The sequence below is a fragment of the Anarhichas minor genome, unplaced genomic scaffold (assembly GCF_050575085.1).
Source record: "Anarhichas minor isolate MPS153535 unplaced genomic scaffold, ASM5057508v1 ptg000016l, whole genome shotgun sequence".
NCBI lineage: Eukaryota > Metazoa > Chordata > Actinopteri > Perciformes > Anarhichadidae > Anarhichas > Anarhichas minor.
The window spans coordinates 4,010,027-4,030,517 of record NW_027466462.1 but is presented as its reverse complement, the minus strand read 5'-3'; the positions used below and the strand labels follow the sequence as shown (position 1 = coordinate 4,030,517).

Below are 20,491 nucleotides of genomic sequence, written 5' to 3'. Positions count from 1 at the left end.
AATACAGTTTGAATAAATCTCCAAAATGTACCTATCTAATGGCACTATTACGAAACAATGTCAACTTTAACCATCTTGTTATAATGGCATGTAAACATAGTGACATACCAATTAAACAAGGGCATCACTCTTTTACAACGGAAAACCAATTAATAGCATACGTTTAGAAAGACTTTATGTAACTAATGATGCAAACGCGCTGCTTAAAATACAAAACCATTTTGTTACCAGATGTGTTTTACCTGTTCACTCCGTGTTTGTTTACCGTTTAAAATATGTAGTTTTTTGTTTTTTTGTAAACGCTCCTGAGCTGCTCTGATGAATTCCCGCAGGAGCTGAAACAGAAAAAGACGAGACAGCGAGAATGTAAAGCACTAGTCGGTCTTAACTCAATGTGCCTATTACATTTGAGAACAGTGAGACCCGGTCAGGATACGATTGTGTCCTCCTGTCACAAAGACACACTCAACGGCCTGTTTGCTGTCTTTTTTTTACAACCATCATTTCTCACAACACATTACTGCAATGAAAAGATGTATTTTGTAAATGTTTTATGTAAATAAATGAACCTATTTTTATCCAAAGTTATACTGACTTGCTGTATTTGTGAGTTCAAAACTGTGTTGATACAGTAGGCCTACAGCAATGATGTTTCTTTAGCTGCTAAATGCTCCACTATGTTCACCAGCTAGCGACAGCATTACTTAGCAGCTAGTCTGTTGAAGGGTAAAGTTAGGTAGGATAGAGTGGTTTTATCAGAGCTTTTCACAGACAAACCTTTAAATCACTGGCATGTTTTTCAATTAAATAATACAAGTCACACAAAACAAACACCTACTAATGTTCCCAGGACATTCCCAGGTTCCCAAAAGAGTCTTCTACCCAGCTTAAACGAAAAATATAATTTCTGCGGGTCAATTTAGAATATTTTTACCTGTTCCGGAGTTGCAACTGTTTCCTAAAGCAAACAAAGATGGCGGCCGGAAGTGACATCACTTCTTGCTCATTTTGTAGCGCAACGAGCGTTAACGATAGAAAACACGGGGGCAGAACGACGCCATCCAGTGTCTCTGAGGAGCCGTTATTCTATTTTTAGGAGGCACAAAACTAACGTGATGCTGAAGGAACCTAAGGGAGGATTATTATTAGACTACTGCTATTTTCTGTGAAGCAATTCAAAATACAGAAAGTATCATTCAGTGACAAAAGTTTAAAAGTGCATGGACGACTCAATAACAGTGAACAGATGTAGTAAAATGTCTCACCAGCAGTGGGCAGAGTATAGACATTTACATAATAAATGGACCAAATGTTCTTTTTTTGATGTTGCAACTTTAAAAATGACTTGCCTCATTCAAAAGAAAGCTACCTGTTTTTACCTGAAGTTTAGGTCCTTCCCCTCTTTCCAGATCACTGAAAATGGGTGTCCACCCATTCAGCGATCCCGCCCACGCTGGAAGGAGTAGCAAGAAGACTTCTGCTTACCTGTCAGTTGTAGTCACTGCTAAATTCATGCATTATAGTCTTGGATTTGTCATTTGTTGGTGAAACTCCTGTCCTGACAGGAGGGAGTTGAGCTGTATTTGTTTAAGCATGGACAGCGAGGGGAGAAAAGTGGTGGTCTGTGACAATGGGACAGGGGTAAGTCAAGTAGTGTCTGTTTTGTACCATGCCGTTACCCAACAGTCTATTAACATCACTGGTTATTGTCTTTTTTCTTTTCCAGTAACTTTTTAGCTTTTATTCAAACTGTTTTCTTCAAAAATGTCTCCTGCAAACCTACACCAGCTTTGTTAAACATCTGTTTTATTTAAAAGTAGCTGCTCTAAGAGGGTAAACGTTTACTTCTGGATCATATGCAATGGTTGACATCTGAAGGGTGTGAATCCGTGTGCATACTGTAGCCTGATCCACATCTGTCTAGACTTGTCACTCTGCCTCTGTATGTGCACACACAGCCATAAATGGTTGTGATGCTTTGAACTGAGCAACAACTGGATAAAAAGCAGGAAGAGAGATTTGAGATAGTAAAACATCCGGAGTGGCTCTTAAATACTGTATTGTGGCATGTAGATACTGATATAGGTGAGGACAAACGTGAATAATGAACCGTATATAGTCAGAAACTTGTGTCCTATATTTCTTTTGCCTCTCTTTGGAATCCATTTCACCCCTTCAGGCTAAGGAATGTGTCCACGGCCACAAAGACAAGTTGAGACATTACGGTATGAGGTGTAGTCATGACAGGCAGAGAAGCAGCAGGACATTTAAAAACAATGCAACAATATACTTATGCCAAATGAGTTATTGCACATGCTTTTAAAAATGTAATGAAATTGCATTTACATGTTCTGATGAATAATCTGGTGAATGCATCATAATAATACACTCTGGGACAGACAGATTAAGCCGGATTAAACTGAATGGAATTGATTTATGAATGGAAATTATCCATTCCAAAAGGCTTTAGTGCCGGAGTACAATTAATGTGAGTTAACATACAAAAACGAGAACTTTATTCACAAAAAAGTCCACGTTTGTTTCACTCTCACATCCCCCCCCAGTTTGTCAAGTGTGGCTTCGCTGGATCCAACTTCCCCGACCACATCTTCCCTGCCATGGTCGGTCGACCGATCATACGATCCAACACGAAAGTGGGCAACATTGAGATAAAGGTGGGATTACTCTAATGTCTTTATTTTCCCCGTTCTTTGTCACTTATTAACACCAACTCTATGTGGTTGTATTCTGGTTAAAGTGAAGGGAATGCCTGCCTGGTAAGTCTGAACACACGCTATAAGACTTGTTAAGTTAATTAAACACCTGACCTACCTCCTCTCCTCTAGCTCCTCTTACCTCACAGCTCAAACATATCAATGTGTCTTAGATCTGTACACCTGTTAGCTGCCCGTAAGACACAGTTAAATTCATATTCTCACGTAACCTGAGGCTGTGCCGAGCACTCAGACTTTTACTCCTCGTAATCCTCACGGGACATCTTGTGGAGCAGGAGTGCAAAGGCCACGTTGGCTTCATTTCATAATCCACAGCAGAGTCAAAACAAAGACATCATTGTTCACAAGATAGTTGTCTGTCTCTTTTGGTGAAATATACCTTCCTTTTACCCCAAGATAGTATCAAAAGTTGTCATCAGTTTGATTCTTAGTCTGATTATCTTTGATCATATATCACCTGATTTAAATACTATATTCTGAAAAAATGTTTTTACGGTTGCAAGTGTTAAGACAATACATTGATGTATATATTCCCCAATATATGGTTTTGGAAAAAGTATTGTTTTTGCATCTGTGCCTAAATTAAGGCATCAGGAATGACATCTTAGAAACAATACCAAGTCCTCATCCTTTTTAACACAAAGCAAGACCAACACAGAACAATTGCAGACTAACTGTAGAGTGCACATATTACAACTTCCCCCTATTCATAAGAAAAAAAAACCCTAATCCTGTATTCCTAAAAAGGTAAATAAACAGACATTTAACAGAAAGGTTAGCTCTTATCCCGTTGCTGACCTCCTCATGCTCTCTCCCACCAGGACCTGATGGTGGGTGATGAGGCCAGCGAGTGCCGCTCCATGCTGGAGGTGTCCTACCCGATGGAGAACGGCATGGTGCGCAGCTGGGAAGACATGCTCCACCTGTGGGACTACACCTTCGGCCCCGACCGCCTGAACGTCAACCCGCCAGAATGCAAGGTAGAACACAACTGGGCAGATGTTGTACTCTATTAACTTTTCTAACAATACAAGCTGCACATGTTTCCTTGCAAAATGTTAGAGCTGCTAAATGTTGTGTGCAGCTTTTACGGAGGTTTGCAAGAAGCCTGCATTGTAATGAATTCTACATTGGTATGCTCGGTATCACAGCATTATCCTCTCTTTCTGTATCCAATTAAAAACGTATGCATGAATTCCCTCAGTTTGTATTGTATTTGTTTCTTCCTGAAGATCCTGCTGACCGAGCCGCCCATGAACCCCACCAAGAACCGGGAGAAGATCACGGAGGTCATGTTTGAGACGTACCAGTTCCACGGCATTTATGTGGCAATTCAGGCTGTGCTCACTCTGTATGCTCAGGGTAAGACATCAAGTCCAATCATATGTCAATATGTAGTTTGAATCGTTTTTTCATATTAAATTGTTGTTTCTGAGAGCAAACTGTAATAATCGTGTGTTTCAGTGTTTAAAAACAGACACAAGAAATCTAATTTCTAACTTTTCTGTTCTGTCAGACCTCCAGGATTATTGGAAATGTTTCATTAAATAATCTTTTGGGAATTGTTCCCATCTACAGGTTTGCTGACCGGTGTGGTCCTCGACTCGGGGGACGGTGTCACCCACATCTGTCCCGTGTATGAGGGCTTTTCTTTACCCCACCTCACACGCCGGCTGGACATCGCAGGACGGGACATCACGCGGTACCTCATCAAGGTGAGCCGGGAGACTCTCAGCTCCATATTGCACATGAAGAAATGAGGGGAAAAAGATGCATAACAGACAAACGACAAAACCACTCACCTTTTTGTCTTCCCGCCATCAGCTCCTGCTCCTCCGAGGTTACGCCTTCAACCACACGGCCGACTTTGAGACTGTGCGTTTGTTGAAGGAGGAGCTCTGCTATGTGGGATACAACATCGAGCAGGAGCAGCGCCTGGCTTTAGAGACCACCTACCTGGTGGAGACGTTCACGGTATGGTGAAGAACTGAATCCCAGGAAAGAAATTTTAGTTTAAGTCTATAAGGAAGGGTTCAGCATTTTGGGAAATTCTTGCTGAGAGTTAGACGAGAAGATCGGTACCACTCTTACACCTGTGCGGTAAATATGAAGCTAAAGCCAGCAGTTGGTTAGCTTAGCTTAGCATAAATACTGGAAAGAGGGGGAAATGGCTAGCCAGGCACCAAAGGTAAAAAAAATACCAACAAGTTATGTCTTGTTTGTTTAATCTGCTCAAAAAGTAAAAGTATTGTAAGTGTAAAACCAATAATTTGTGGAGTTATGGGGTGGTTTAAGCTAACTTAGCTCTCTTTAGTTAGCGTACAAACATGGGAGTGGTATGAATTTTCTTATCGAACTCTTGGCAAGAAAATTGAAAAAGTGTATTTTCCCAAATATAAAAAAATAAATGTAATGCCAATATAAGAATAATTTAAACATGTTTTGATGCTGTGTAAGGAAAGACATTGTGGCACGCTGCTGCCATGTTGTTCTAAAGTTGGTTCCTTTCTGTTGTGCAGCTCCCTGACGGCCGGCAGGTGAAGGTGGGTGGAGAGAGGTTCGGGGCCCCTGAGGCTCTCTTCCAGCCTCATCTCATTAACGTGGAGGGAGCAGGAGTGGCGGAGCTGCTGTTTAACACCATCCAGGCTGCAGACATCGACCTCAGGTCTGAGTCTCCTCACTGCCGTCTGTACTGACGCCCTGAAGAAGACACACAGGGGATGTAGACAAGTCGTTGTCCCATCTCCCATCTGTTTTTTTTTTCTTCTTCTCTGTGCAGGGCAGACTTCTATAAGCACATTGTTCTGTCAGGAGGGTCCACCATGTACCCGGGACTTCCATCCAGACTAGAGAGAGAGATCAAGCAGCTCTACCTGGAGAGGGTGCTGGACGGAGACACTAAGAAACTATCAGTAAGAACTTTAGTATCCACTAACAACATGTCTGCTCTACTGGAGAATGATGCAGTCGGGATACAGCTGGGGAGATAATCTGTTTATTAAAACACAGCAGCAACACAATGTTGGATACGGTTATCGTTTACAACTTTTAAAATCTCTTCAATACCTTTGCATAAAATCATAACAACAATGTTAAAACATGTTCAGTCATTTAATACATGTTAAATAGCATTGGCAATAGAGCTGTTTTACTCTTTTTGTAATGATAATTGCATTTGACGAAAACAATCTCAGCCAGAGGTCCACTTACTCGCTTGTTCTGGAGCTTTTGAGCACATCACATGGTCATTAAGACCAATACTGAAAGTAAGTGGACCTTGAGCAGAGACGGTTTGGGAGCAGTTTTATCTGGTGCTCTAACTAACAAACAGAGAGAGACACATACACTTATAGAGAGAACTCACCTCTCCTTTTTCCTCACCTGTGTAGAAGTTTCGGATCCGCATCGAGGACCCTCCCCGGCGTAAACACATGGTGTTCCTGGGCGGCGCGGTGCTCGCCAACATCATGAAAGACAAGGACTCCTTCTGGCTGAACCGGGCAGACTACGAGGAGAAAGGCCTGGGAGTGCTGCAAAAACTGGGAGGTGGAATCAGATAAAAAAACAACAACATCACCCAGATATTTCAGCTTTTATATCAACTTCTCACCTCTTATAGCCTGGCATGCTGGATGGAAAAGCTTGTACTCAATGTACTTCACGGGAAATGGCGCTCCTTCATTCCTGCTAGTGCTGGAACAATATTTAGATTAATCGACTGACAAAAAAGTGACAATTGTCTTTGATGGCCAAGTTTTTCATGTTTGAGTTTTCTGACATGTCATAGACTTCATTACTTCATTTCAAAAATATTTAATAATATAAATAACTGTTAGCTGCTGCCGAGGTGAGGTTTTATAACAGAAAATCAATCCCCCGACTGAGAATATTTTGTTACATCCAATGAAAAAGTGAAACCCCATATTGTGCTTTTTAAAAGGCTACTGCAATAAGAAAGTTATGTTGACGTGTGCTGGGAAACGCCACTGACTGATGTAGAAAATGTGAAATGTTTTAAACGGTAAATAATCATAAACCTGAGAAACAAAGTAGCTTGCTAGCTCATTGTAATCAATACTTATCTTATTAAGATATTCTCTGTCTTGATATTTTCTTTGCATTTGGGCAATATCAGTATTTGATTCGTCAGATGTTTAAGGATTGTTTTACCAACTTTCAAATAAATTTGATCAAACGTGCAAAATTAAGTCTTTTGTGAAAAGTGAGCAGTTCTTTCTTTGATTTGTTAAAAGCTGCAATAAAGACCAAAAATATAAAATTAGGTTAGAATGTCGTAACTCTTGAATAAACCTGAGGGTGCTGGTGGTTTAACAGCGGGAGTAAAAGGGTGTTTGCTTCCATCTGGTGGTTGAATTCCTTTAAGACATCCAATCACAACATTCACAATCAAACTACAAAACCAAACTGAAAGTAACACTGTCAACAGATATTGCAATTTTTTTATTGCGATACGGAGTTACCTGACAAAATACAGTCATGTGTTTTTTCACACCGAAAAAAAAAATAAAAATAAATAGTGAGCTCTCACAATGAACACATGCTTCACGCGCACCACATTCGCAGAACCTTCACGTTAAATGAAAAAGCATGCAATAATGTTCAAAACACAGAGTCATAGTTCTCAAAATGAACCCCCTCAGCTGATTTAAAAACTCCCGATATGTTGAAAATCCATACTTAGGTTTGATATCTACCCGACAAGTTGAACAATTAAAAGTTAGTTTTAAAATACACAACGTGATAATTGATAATGACACGGAGTAGAACAGTCAGTTGATAGTGATGACTTGCAGCAGGAGCCACCAGAAGCTGGTGACCTTTGACATTTACATTCTACCAGTCACCGAGAGGTCCTGGTTTATTGGTCAGACCGGTCGTGACGTTATTTTACAGTACGGCCAAGAGAAACAGTAGAACTCAAAAAAGCGGTGAGTTGAAAGGTGAAATGAATGCAGTTGTGAAGGGATTAAAGTCTGACACGTTGTTTTTAATACATTCGCAAGTCATTCAGTAAATCTGTCGCAGGTTGTCTCGGTGCGTCGATGTGATGTTGTCTCTCACTCGGGTTTTAAAAAACAAGAGAGCCCGATGCTTTTCTTGTCACTTCCCTCCCACTCGCTCATTACTCCACCTGCCAAAAAACACTTAATAGAATACGCGAGCGGGGAGGAGAGTCTGCACTAAAATAAGCAAAAAAATAAAATTGTCTCCGTGGTTGACTCTAAAAATAAACAGCTGATTTAAAAGCTTCCCTCCAGCTTGACATTTCTTTCAAGGTAAACACCTGTTGTATCACAAGATGGCCTCTCTTTATCTGTGTTTTTTTGTCACTTTGGTATTGAGGTTTGGTCTCGGCTAAAACACATCTCACCCTTTTTTTTGTCTAACTGTATTCCAGGGGGCACCGAAAAAAAGCCGTTAACAACATGGTATCCATCCAACATAAAAGTGAAGTAATAAAACATCCAAGTGTCTTTTTAGATTGTTGCCCAGAACTATACTGTGAAAGGGTTACATCACCACGGTGGACAATTTGCCTTCTCGTGTGCGTGCGTACAGGAAGTGATTTTTGTTTCCAGGCAACAGTAGTCTCACAGAATTTGTCTTTGGATTTGAGCCTCCACACGTTTTTTAATGATGTAATCCCTATCACGGTATAACTCTGGGTTCATGTTTCAAATAACAAAACAAAATCCATTTATTACACATTTTCCATGTCACAAATAGTAGTACACTGCTTTACACCAGCAGCCACACTGAGTGGTACATAGTACAACCGTTGGTCCTGCTGTGCTCGGCATTGTTGGTCCATTTTTTTCAGGAAAGAGTTTACCGTTAAAGGTCTGCTCCTAGTCTGGAGAAGGGCTGTGGTTTTTTCAAAACGAGTCCTGAACCCACGACGAGACACAACACACCGCCCGGAGAAAAAAAGAGACAGAACAAGAGAGAGAGAAAGAGAGAGAGAAAGCAAGAGCAACCATCCATCTCCTCCTCCTCCTCCTCCTTCCTCCTTCCTCCATTCCTCCCACTCACTCCTCACACACCGACTCGCTCAGGTCCACGGCGCCACCTCTGGTGAGCCGCCGCATCTTGCTGAAGTCGTGGTCGGTCCTCAGGTAGGAGAGCGAGGGGCCCCCCTCGCTGTGGCTGGCCAGGTCCTGGGGCTGGGCCTGAGGCGGCAGGGCCCTCATCTCGCCGCCGCTGCGCCAGTACAGGGTGTATTGCTGCGGGTCGGACACTCCGAAAGTGGCGGCGCACAACTGCGCCAGGGCCTGGCTCGTCTCCCCGGCTCTCCACTGCAACGTCCGCACAGCGCTCCGCTCCCCGTCCTGGAACAGTATCCGAACGCACCTCTGGAGGGAGGGAGGGAGGGAGGGAGGGAGGGAAGGAGGGAGGAAAAAAAGAGTGAATATATACTGTATTCATGCAAAACAGAGGTCAAGGGGCTTATGGAGTGAGGGCAAAAGAGGGGGAGGAGAGAGAGAGAGCTGTGCGAGCACACAGGCTGATAATCCACTGTGATAAATGAGCCAAAATGATGCTCATAAAAGACATTCTCTCTAAAAACAAAGCTCCTGCTTCCCACACACACAACCAGCAGGTCCGAGAGCTTCGTATGAACAATCGTCTTCGGGAAATTGCTCTTTTCGCTGTTGCAATATGACAGCTTCATCGACAAACTCCCAATATCAATCCAGTGGAGCGCGTCCACGTCCGAGCTCACCACATATAATCCATTAAGCTCGCTCTATCTCTGGTGAAGTTTTTCCCTCAACACTTGCATCCAAACTTTTCAAAAAAGAACAGAAAGCGCTCAAACACGCAACTAACGAGTCCCTCTCAACAATTGCCACTCTTCAAACACTTAGCCAGCGACCTAACACCTGAGCTATTATATAATGTCAGATTCAGCCACCTACAGACGCCCTCACAGCTCTCCTTAGAACACACAGTGAAAACATGCTCAACATAATCCTTTTACCAAACATCCAATCTTGAGAAACCAGAGAGAATCCTCTTGCTCAGCCACACACCGACACACACATCCTACCTGCACACACAACAACACACAACTACCCCCCCTCCCCTCCTCCTCCTCGTCCCCCCCCCCAAACACACACACACACAGATGCACAAGTGGCCAAATATGCTCTAAAAAGACAAAGAAAGACACACAATCAACAGGTCTGCCATCATCAAAAACTTACAGAGTCACTGAGCTCCTCGCTGTCCGTGTGCATATTGTGTTTGCCTGCTTCGATGGGTAGATGCGGCTCAATAAATTTCATGTTATCTGACCGCCCACTTCTTCATAGCACTTGGCTCACTGATCCCGCCTGTGTCAGTGGAAAAACTGGCTGCCGGGTGAGTTAGATCGGCTATTTGAAGCCAGGAGAGGCACCACGTGACGAGACAGAAGCGTTGTGGATGACAATGCCTTCCCCCCCCCCCTCCCCCCCGCCCCACCATGGCCACCATTCACCAGATCTGGGGCCGGGAGGGTGACAATAGGAGAGTGTAGGTGAAAGTCGGTGTATTAGTGCACGCCCCGTCTAAGCCAGATCAGCGGATTACCTCTAAAAATGCTCACGACTAATGAAAGATGAATTTGAAACGCGCAGAGGAGGGAAACTCATGTGTTGTTTCATTTCTGACGGATGAACTATACGGTTGCACCATTTGCTCGACCTCTGGGAAATTTGAGTGCTGCCCTCGACTTCAGTAATACCTGAGATCGACATTGAATCAAATATGGGTCGCTGTTGCCCGTTTCCGGCCCACCCGTCGCTGTCACAGCTGTAGGATAATCTGATGTTCCTCAGCCTGCATCGCCATCAGTGTAATTAATGTAAAGTCTGACCTCTTTAGGGGGATTATCGCCTCGTTTGTGTTCGGCCTTTTGTGGCCGTTCAATAAAACATGACACATGGTTCAGGTTTGAATCACGAAATGTGGAAACAGTTTGTCAATTATTCGTAGTGTATTTTTGGAATTTCGTAATAAATTTGTCTGCATTTCAGCTTATTATTGTGACCTTGATTGGTCCATCAGAAGATGAGAGATGAGACACTAGTTTACTAAGAGCCAACCAATGGTGACCTGACCTTTTATTTTCCTATCTACACAGACCTCTAACAATCTTGAAAATCAGTGAAAATCAGTCAGATCATGGTTGAATCACAGATATGATCTCCCTTTACATCTTCCTGGTTTAAGTTGATTTCGTTTTTTAGGATTTAAGGTGATAGACTGAACTTTGTGGTTCCAAAAGGCAGAGATATTTTATTACCTGTGCAACTTCTGCAATAAAGGAGCGTACGGTGCCCCTGCTGTCAATCACTTTGTATTACTGGTTGTTTCGATCCACACACAAAATGGGTTCCAGTCTATATTTTAGGAAGCTCTGAATCACTCTACCCCTCCAGCATCACTAAGCATGGGACCTCTCTCTCTCTCTCTTCTGTGAATGCTCTCATAAGCATCGACACGTATCCAAAGTACTGAGAGCGTTGAGAAAGCAAATAGTAAATCACTAAAATACAAAAACAGCAACTCTAACATAAAAACGTAAAACATTTTAAATAGATTTTTTGGAGAACATCCCACCGAACTGTTTCACTGCATAACAAGCAGGAGTTCCTACGCTCCGCACATCAATCAGCTCTTCACACAGGGCAGCTATGTGTGACAGCTATAAAGTTGATTACTGTGCAAACCCACACATGCTGTAACACTACAAGTGTTTCTGTGTTGTGCTATACTCCAATAAAGAAAAAAAAACCATCTGGCACTGCACCGACCTGGCTCTGCTGGCTCTCCTTTTGTCTCTGGGCCTCTCGGCTCCGTCTGCAGCTCCACTCCTTCAGAGCCTCCTGGGCCTCCGGGGTCAGGCAGCCTGAGAGCTGCTGCTCCCTGTCCAGGCTCTGGATCAGACACAGGCTGGCGTACATGCTGGTCAGGTAGTACCCACCTGGAACCAAAAACAAACAATAGAAAGAGTACACAACTTCTAGTCACTGTAGATAACAGACAAATAGTCTGAAGTAAAAGTTTAGAACAGGACTTTCAGAGCAGATTCATGAGCAGGCAGAGTAAAATATTGATTTAATACTGCATGGTTTGTTTTCTTACTAAGGATGTAAGAAAATACAGATGAATTTATTGATAGTAAAATATGAAATGACCTAAATGTAATTAGTCGCAAGTAATTAACATCTAGAGCTGAATTGATTTACTTGTCGATGAAAAAAATCTTGAGTTGCAGCCAAGTTACTGGCCAAGAGTAGTAGACTCTCAATAAAGTCACATAACTCAAGTCAACACATGCTGAATTAGAGGGGGGTGTATCCTATCTACCTGAATACAGGTTGTCCCATATGTTATGAGAATCTACTGTGTGAATACTGGCACCAGTAAAAGGTCAATCGTTACTCCATTAAGAGCTTAGGTCGTACCCTCTCCTCCGAGCCAGGAGGGCTCCAGCAGCTCCATCATGTACTCCACCTCTATCAGGATGTGAGGCCTGTTGCACTCCACAATCACGTAGGACAACGACGGCAGGAAGTCTTCCCAGCTCACTTCCTGTCCTGGAAAGACAACAACAGGAGGACGTATATTACTTACAATTTGGATAATATTATGTATATATCATAGCAATTTGTATGGACAGAAAAGGAGAAAAAAGTTGTCGTCAGCTTGGTAAAAATATATAATAGGTAATATTCAGCTTTACTACCCTGATGATGCATTCTTTTGCAGCCGGTCTTGCTGAGAGGCAGACAGGTCGTGCTGCAGCTCAAACAGATACAGTACGCCTGAAGTGTGGAGCTCTTGAGAGTGAAAAGACACTCTCGCCTTTGCAAAGATTGTGTTGACCTTCATTCCTTTTTTCAAGGAAGCTTTCAAGCAGCAAATACAGTACGCTGAATAACACAACGGCAATAATGGAATATTTGCAGTTGACCATGTCCCTCTGTAAATGCATGAACTTGAAATCAGAGTCGTTTTTTAGGACTACTTGTTTACTTTAGAGCCTTTAAAATCCAGTGAAATAATGTAAATGTTCTCACCGTGTAAGGACCCCATGGCCTTGTGCACACACTTGCACACTTGCAGCAGCAGCAGCACCTTGTCGATGGGGGAGTGCGTCCTCTGCATCAGGAGCAGCTTCTGCTTCACCCTCTCCACCTCGCGGCTGTCGGGGACACCCGTCCGCACGCCGAGCTGCTCCATTGCGGCGTCCCCCTTCAGGCGGATCATGTTCTGGGTGAGGCGCTGGCTGGTGCCGTCCTGGTTGTGCGACGCCACCAGAGCTTTCTCCAGGTGGGACCTCAGGGGCCGGAGCACGCAGGAGAACATGGCCCGCTCCAGCGCCAGGTCTGAGGACAGAGGGGTTCATCTTTTGGCTGAGCCTGAGACATTTGTTTTGTAGTTTTTCTTTTCCTGTACACAGAGTTGCTTGTGCGTTTTATTTATTTTGTCATTTGCAGGTGGAGAAACGTGTCTACATATCTAGAGGCGCTGGCAAGAGGCCCAGAGAGGTATGCTGTTAGTGCTGTTGAATTATTTAACTGAATGAAAGTGTCAACAATGAAAATGGAGGCGCTTTCTTCCTCTTGTAGAAAAATGTTTAAATAAATACAGAGGACATTTTTTTCTGCTGTGGAGGGGACTGATTTTCGAATTGATCGCATATGTGATTAAATTGTGTTTTTACCATTTTTTTGTGTTCATGTGATTTCTAAATTGTATTTTGACTGCTGCGATATTTATCGATATCTTGATATGAGACGAGTTATCGTCTGCGATTTGAGGTATCGTAATACGGCATAAGTGTTTTCCTGGTTTTAAAGGCGGCATTACAGTAAAGTGATGTCATTTTCTTAACTTACCAGACTTAACTTAGCTGCTCTGTTATTTGCTTTTACCCATTTAAGTCATTATATCCACATTACTGATGATTAAAAATCCAATAGTCAACCTTACAACACCGTCTCAATATCTATATCGTGATATTTGATTTTCTCCATATCACCCAGCCCTGAATAAATTAAAATGTAAATCTTGGAAAACTTACTGAATAACAGTTTATATTTGGTGTGATCCTCCTGCCAAAACATTGTATTCTTTTCATGAGGACATTTCATTTCTGGAGGACACCAACGTTCACACAACATAGAATGTGTCAAGAGTTACTCTGGAGCTAGTTACTCTAAACAGGCAGCTCAATGTGAAACGGTTGTGTCAGTTTCTCAAGACAGGAATAAAGAACCTCCAACAGCAGAATACTTTCCGAGGCAGACTTGACAAACCACTCTAACTTTCCCAGGAGGTAGAATGTATTGCCGTGCTGCTGTATTGGATTGCATCAGATTGTTCATGTTTTTTGTCCACCTGGTGTGAAGTTCAGAGAGTATGAAAATCCTACAGTACTCTTTCATACACGGTGACTCTTCATCATAGAGAGACCCACATGTTCACATATTTATTTACATGCTGGGAGCCAAAGGCAAAAATACATTTCGAGGGCCTCTTTTTAACCCCTTGTTAATGTTTTCCTAGCACCTGTAAAGCTAACATTCTGGAGATACAGTTTCATTTTTGGCCTGACAACAGTGATGTGTAATGCAAAAAAACTCTGGGGTTTCGTTACATGTGCATGCTCTCACACGTGGAAACACACACACACACACACACACACACACACACACACACACACACACACACACACACACACACACACACACACACACACACACACACATACACACACACACTCTCACTGATTCTCCTGCAGTCAGTGGGCAGTCCTGACTAAGTGGGTAACAATTCTCCAGTGCACATTGTTTTCCACTCATCATCAATATCCTCCTCTCCCTCTCTCATGTTTCCCTCCTGTATAATCTCCCAACATCCCCCCCCCCGCCCTCCCTCCCTCCCTCATCTACCTTACTATATCATTCCCCCTTGTGATTAATCATTCACGCCCTCCATGCTCTCCATGTTTCTCTACCTCCCTCTCCTCCCTCTCCTCCCAGCATCCCTCTCTCTTTTACCAGCTCTTAAGAGTAACGGATGACATGTAATGCGATTACAGCCTTGTTAGTTACCGGCTAGTTCTGAGGAAGAAAACGGTCTTTTTCCAGCTATTACCCATAGATCTGTAACTGATTACATTTTCAAAGTATCCTGCCTATTTCAATCCCTCCCTCCCACCCTCCCCTGAATCGTGCTGCTCTTCAAGTGAGCGTGGGACTGTGATATCTTTTTATGATAAACGAGGGGGAGAAAAAAAAAGAAAAAAAATGCAAATGCCTCCCACCGACGCAATGCGAGATAAATCAGAAAACAGAGCGCAGCAAGGAAGGATGGGAGGAAGGAAGGAAGGAAGGCAGCGGCCGACCGCTCTCCCCTGAAGCCTCTGCACTGCCAGGCAACCATCCATCATGACATATTTACGCATAAACACACCTGCGAAACACACACTCGGCCGCACTCAAAGGAGTCCAAAAAAGACAAACCTACGCACAGGACTGTGTCAAAAGATCTAACTAGAATCCTTCCAGTTAGCACCCTGCGATGCCTTTACAATAACGAGAACAATCGCGCTTTGAATGTGATGGATGTGAGTGCAGGCGCGTCAGGGAAGGGCTTTCCTAATGCTGTTTTCTAAATACCAGAGACAATATGAGCTCTGGTGAATGAGGCTCTACCCCCCCACGCAAACTACTTTGTGTTGACAGTGCCTTTCACTGGAGCCTGGGCAGCCCACCATTTATGAGAAAAAGGCTGTCTGTTTCCATAGACCTGCGTCCCTGGCACCATGCTCTATTGAATCAGTGTTTTCTAACAGTACGGCTTTTTTTCTTCACATTTCTCTGCCTCCTGCTGTCCCCCAGTGCACTCTGCACTGTCTCCTCATTTTCGACGTGACAAACTTAATCACGCAAACCAGAAATTTTCACAAGGTTGAGAAGATTGAGCTCCGAATGTAATCCGGCACAGTCGGCTAAATTCAATTTGCAGATGAAATAAAATTGGTATTTCTTCGGTTTCAATTGTGGAGAATGACTTTTATGTGCACAGTTCCACATTTACGATATGCAAAACACTTTCTAATAAGGTATACTTTATAGGAGATGGTTGTTTTCCATTTCACTTTTACAGATTCAGGGTATAATTAAATCTGTCCGAGTTTAGTTCTACTGTGTCAATATGAACCTTCCTCATGACAGGAAGTTGGATCAACCAATCAGATTGTTTGAGGCCTAAGGCTGCACTACATGTCGTTGAGATATGGGCCATCTCTTCTTGACCTGCAATTACTCATTTACTTTACTAAGTGCAAGAAAACGGGAATTAAGTTTGCCATACTTCACTGCCTCACAAGACTTATGCACTCTTAAGAGATTAACAGCCTTTATTTGAAAAACATGTCCATGCTATCATTCAAATATAATGTGTTTTAAATTGATGTTAGCTGTATTGTGTATTGACACCTTCACCAGGTTCGTGTTTTGTTTACCTTTCTCATTCTCGGGCACCAGCGTCTCGATGGGAGGCTCCAGCTCTCCGCTGTCCAGCAGGCAGCACTTTGCCTGAGACAGAAAGAGGCGCAGACCCTGCAGGAGCTGCACAGAGGTCACACGGGAAGAGGATGAGGAAGAGGAAGAGGAAGCCAGGGATTTGAGCACCTCTCTCTGTGCCAGGAGGAAGTCCTGGACCATGCCGCCAAAGATGGAGCGCCTGTCCCTGGACAGCTCCTCCACCAGTCGCGTCAGCCGCTTGTCCGGAGCGAAGAAACAGACGAACGCCTCGCTCATGCGGTGCAGCCCGCCGCGGCCTCGAGAGCGCACGAGCGGCGGACGCTGGTAGAAGTGAGCCTGGGCCTGGGCCATGCTCTCCGGATCTGAATCCGAGTCGCTGTCCTCGTCCATGCTGCTGAAGGAGCTGCTGCTGTCGAGCTCGGCGAGGGACGGAGCCGGGCGGCGCTCCAGGGCCAGAACCGCCACCTCGATGCCTTGCTCCTCTGCCCGGATGGACTGCCGGGCCTGTGGGGGCCCCTCCACATTTGCAGATGTCTTGATTGGGACAGAAGTGAGTCAGTTTATTAAATAAAATAAATAAGAAAGCATGTTTAATTTGAGACATTTATGGTTGTTAATATCAATACAAAACATGAAAATGCTGCTGTAGAGATGCTTTTCTTCAACATTCTAATACTCACAGTCCCACATAGAAGTGAAGGAACGGTCTGAGAAACAAATAAAGATGTAAACACGTATTACTTGTGGCACATAGACAGACATCATGTCCTCTTCATCCGCAGAACCCGGTGATACGGCGGGGGTTCTCCTCAGGACGCCCGCCCCAGGGTGAACTTTTCTCTGTGGGTTCTCTGACCCGCCCGGCAGCTCCAGTGACGAGGGAGGTGAGTAGGAGCCGACCCCCTCCAGGGACAGATTCATGGAGGACTCGGAGAGCCGGAGCCGCATGCTGCGCTTGAAGCGGTGCCGTTTATTGGAGGCACTGTGGTTAATGAGTTGTGGATGCTGCAGAAAAAAAAAAAAAAAGTCGATTCAGTCCTTCATCTCGCAAGAGCCAGTGGCTTTTTGATCTGTTTGTTTTTCAAAGGGTATGAAGTGAAGTGTGAGGCGAACAGTAGTTCCATTAGCTGTCATATTGGAGGATGGATTCAGAGCCGTTGTAATGGACTTAACTTTAAAAGAGTGAAGTTTTCAGGCCTACAAGAAACGTGGCTGACATTCCTATTAAGGTTCTGATTCTATAAATTCAGGTACATTTAAGTCTTTAAATGGTCTCCGAGAGCTCACGTAACCATACAACCTTCGCTACTTACCATGCTGACCTCCAGCTGTAGGAAGAGCGGGTTGATGAAGCAGAGTTTGCCTGGTCTACCCAGGGCCAGACGTAGGTCCTGGGCCGCCGACGTCTGGCCCTGGCTGACGCTGCTTGACGCCACCGGGTACACCGGTCCGTTTTTGATCTCTGAAGCCGTCGGTGTGCTCCAGAACTCTAGTCCGGGGAGAATTGCCAGAGAGTTTGGATACCAACGTTTTGCAGTTACACGTTCAATAACTGTAGATCAATTTGATCTTTTCTAGTTCGTGTGCAGCAGTTGCGCAAATATAAAAAAATCAATGTGGTAATGATTCACTCGTGTTAACATGTTACACATAGAAACAGAAAAGCGATACAATATGTGCTGTATAATGTAGGTTTGTCTGACTGGAGCACACCACGGTGAGAAAGAGTCTTTTGTCTCTGAGCTGCAGTCCGTGACACATGCTGTGTCTTACTCGTGTCATTTGCCATCTTGAAGTCACACCTCGTTCTCTGCTGGTGCATAAGTACGTTACCATGTTAAAATAGATGCCAGCTGGCAGTCACTACTATAGTCACTTAATCCTTTTACTTTTATTTAAACATTTGAAATACTTTGCTGAGGAGAAGCCACTACAGAGCAACCTCACTGTATCCTCACAGTATCCAATGCTGCAAGGCGGTAATTTAAAAAGGATGCTTAACTTCAGTTTGATAGTTATCTACACAAAGAATATATAAAACGTCAAGCGATATTTGTTAGTATGCTCTCTTTTTGGCAGTTGGTTAGTTGGTGGGTAAAGTGAGTCAACAGGCATGCTAGCATTGCTACGAGGCTAGCAATTTGACCTGCTGATAACGTTAGATGAAAAGTCAGGGGGTCACCAAAGGTATTACAATTCATCCTGAGGAGGGGAATGGATGTCTGTACTTGAGAGGCCTTCACCGTACCTTGTCCCATGTGTGAGATGGCCTCCAACTGCCTGTGTGTTGTGGCTTTAGCGATGGCCTCTGGTAGCTGCAGCGGGAAGGGCAACACATCTCTGCAGACGAGGGTAAAATCGACACGAAAAAGAGATGAAATGAAACCCCCCGAGGACATGTGCCAGATGTCCAGAAGGTCTTGGCTGAGTGACATCAGGTGCATTTGCATGGCCAAAAGTATGTGGACACACACACGTGATGTGTTGCACATCTCCACTCTTCTGGAAAAGGTTTTATACAATATTTTGGGACCTGGCTGAAGAGGTTTGCTGCCATTGAACCACAAGAGTATAAGAGAGGTTGACCACCTCCCAGGCGACGTTACAGTTCATCGGAAAAATGTCGGAAAAGGTCAGAGCCAATCAAAACAAAAGGAAACTGGGAAAACTATTTGTATGGACCTCGATTTGTTCAGAGGGGCGTTGCCACGTATCAACAAACGGCCTTCTCTAAACTGTTATGTTATTAGGAATTCCCTTCATTGGAACTAGGGAAACCATGCAAAACAGCCCCCCAGCTGTCCACATGCTTTTTGGCCATGCAGTGTTTTCAGTTCCCATAATGCATCACCTGCTGATACAGTAGAAGGCCACCAGTCGACACAGGTCAGGGAAGGTGAGCGCCGAGCTCTCCAAGGCGAATGCTGGTTATGGAAGAGACAGAGTGTGACTGACAGCTGTGGAAGGCAGTGGGACACTTGTTCAAATCTAGCAGGAAAACATGGCGGCCAAAAATAATGTGGAGAACCCATCGTCTCTGTCCTACACCACTTTACCCGGAGAGTGTGTGAACTGCAGCTGTTGCGTGGATGACACGCGCTGATCTAGCTTTGTTTTATACTCACTGGAGTCGTCCTCACAGATGAAGCACTCCTTAACGGAGGAGGCACTTTTGTCCGCCGTCACTCTCAAACACAGCACCTTCCTCTGGCTGGAGCTGCATTTACGCACCAAAAAGGTCTGGAAGCGCCGACAACCACCACAGGGAAAAAGGAATAAAGCGCAGTCACGTTAAAAATACATTTTCTTTTTCACAGATTATTCCGGAGGAGGCACAGATGGTGCAAATGGCAACGTAATGTACAAAATAATAAGCAAGATATATCATGAATATTCAGCTATCAGTGTGCAGTCGAAGCCTCAGAGGAGCTGTATGAAAACAAAATGATTGGTGTCTTTGTTAAAAATGACACATGTCCATTGTCCATGTCTTTCGTCAAGATGAGCAAAAGTTTACTTTCCCCTTAGGGGAAATTTAAGCTTAATTAGTTAAATCCCACAGTTTTATGATTTTCTTTAGTTTCTTTAAATATATCAATGTGCCCCAAAAATGTTTCCCTGTGTTCCTTTAACTCATAAGGTCCTGTGATTGAAATAACCCGACTAGTCCGTACCCCAACAGGCTCCCTAAGCAGGACGTAGAGGACGGAGTCCTGGTTGAGTGACAGCTGCAGCCACACGGGATGTGTGAGCAGCAGGCGATCCAGGACGCTGAAGACCCGCTGAGGGCCTCGATGGGTGCTGCCCATCTCCTGCATCTGGAACACAGGAAGTACAAGGTTATTACTAAAAACAAAACAGCAGATAATTAGTTTGAACATCCATTTCGACAAAATAAATCACAAGATTAGCTTTGCAACGACTAAATGTATGTCCACAAGGTCTTTGTCATACATACAGATTTTCTTTTTGTATGTTTTTGTCAATGAGTTCAGCGGCAATGAGTAAACTCTTTATGATATTTATTATATAAGAGCAGTTTTTCCTTTAGAGCTGTGCCCAGACCGTGGCCCCTAAAGCTGAAGTGAAACCTACGCACTACACCAGTGTACTTATACTGTAAAGAGTTGTGTGAGTGTGACGGTGAACATACACATGTCGCTAGCGCTACATCGTGCCGTTATTACT

The 20,491-nt window shown here is 43.9% G+C and overlaps 2 protein-coding genes across 3 annotated transcripts; one reads left to right on the top strand and one right to left on the bottom strand.

Annotated features, from left to right (window-relative positions):
* The first annotated feature begins 1,593 nt into the window (after nucleotides 1-1,593).
* On the top strand, nucleotides 1,594-6,295 carry LOC142950889 (actin-related protein 2). Of its 2 annotated transcripts, XM_076092560.1 has the most exons (10): nucleotides 1,594-1,641; nucleotides 2,565-2,675; nucleotides 3,394-3,411; nucleotides 3,557-3,715; nucleotides 3,968-4,097; nucleotides 4,314-4,450; nucleotides 4,560-4,709; nucleotides 5,255-5,400; nucleotides 5,515-5,647; nucleotides 6,125-6,295. In XM_076092560.1, exons 1-10 carry the CDS (start codon nucleotides 1,594-1,596, stop codon nucleotides 6,293-6,295), a joined length of 1,203 nt encoding a protein of 400 aa, XP_075948675.1. The 2 variants fall into 2 exon arrangements, with proteins under 2 accessions (XP_075948675.1, XP_075948676.1); XM_076092561.1 differs by lacking the exon at nucleotides 3,394-3,411.
* Nucleotides 6,296-8,774: 2,479 nt separating this feature from the next.
* rin1b (Ras and Rab interactor 1b) lies at nucleotides 8,775-20,121 on the bottom strand. Its single transcript, XM_076092247.1, has 11 exons — nucleotides 19,978-20,121; nucleotides 19,429-19,543; nucleotides 19,155-19,227; nucleotides 18,552-18,643; nucleotides 17,617-17,792; nucleotides 17,045-17,308; nucleotides 16,282-16,837; nucleotides 12,827-13,135; nucleotides 12,212-12,343; nucleotides 11,558-11,727; nucleotides 8,775-9,109 (listed from the first exon to the last, which is right to left on the bottom strand). The coding sequence occupies exons 1-11, from the start codon at nucleotides 20,119-20,121 to the stop codon at nucleotides 8,786-8,788; spliced, it is 2,355 nt and encodes a 784-aa protein (XP_075948362.1). The 3' UTR covers nucleotides 8,775-8,785.
* Nucleotides 20,122-20,491: the final 370 nt, after the last annotated feature.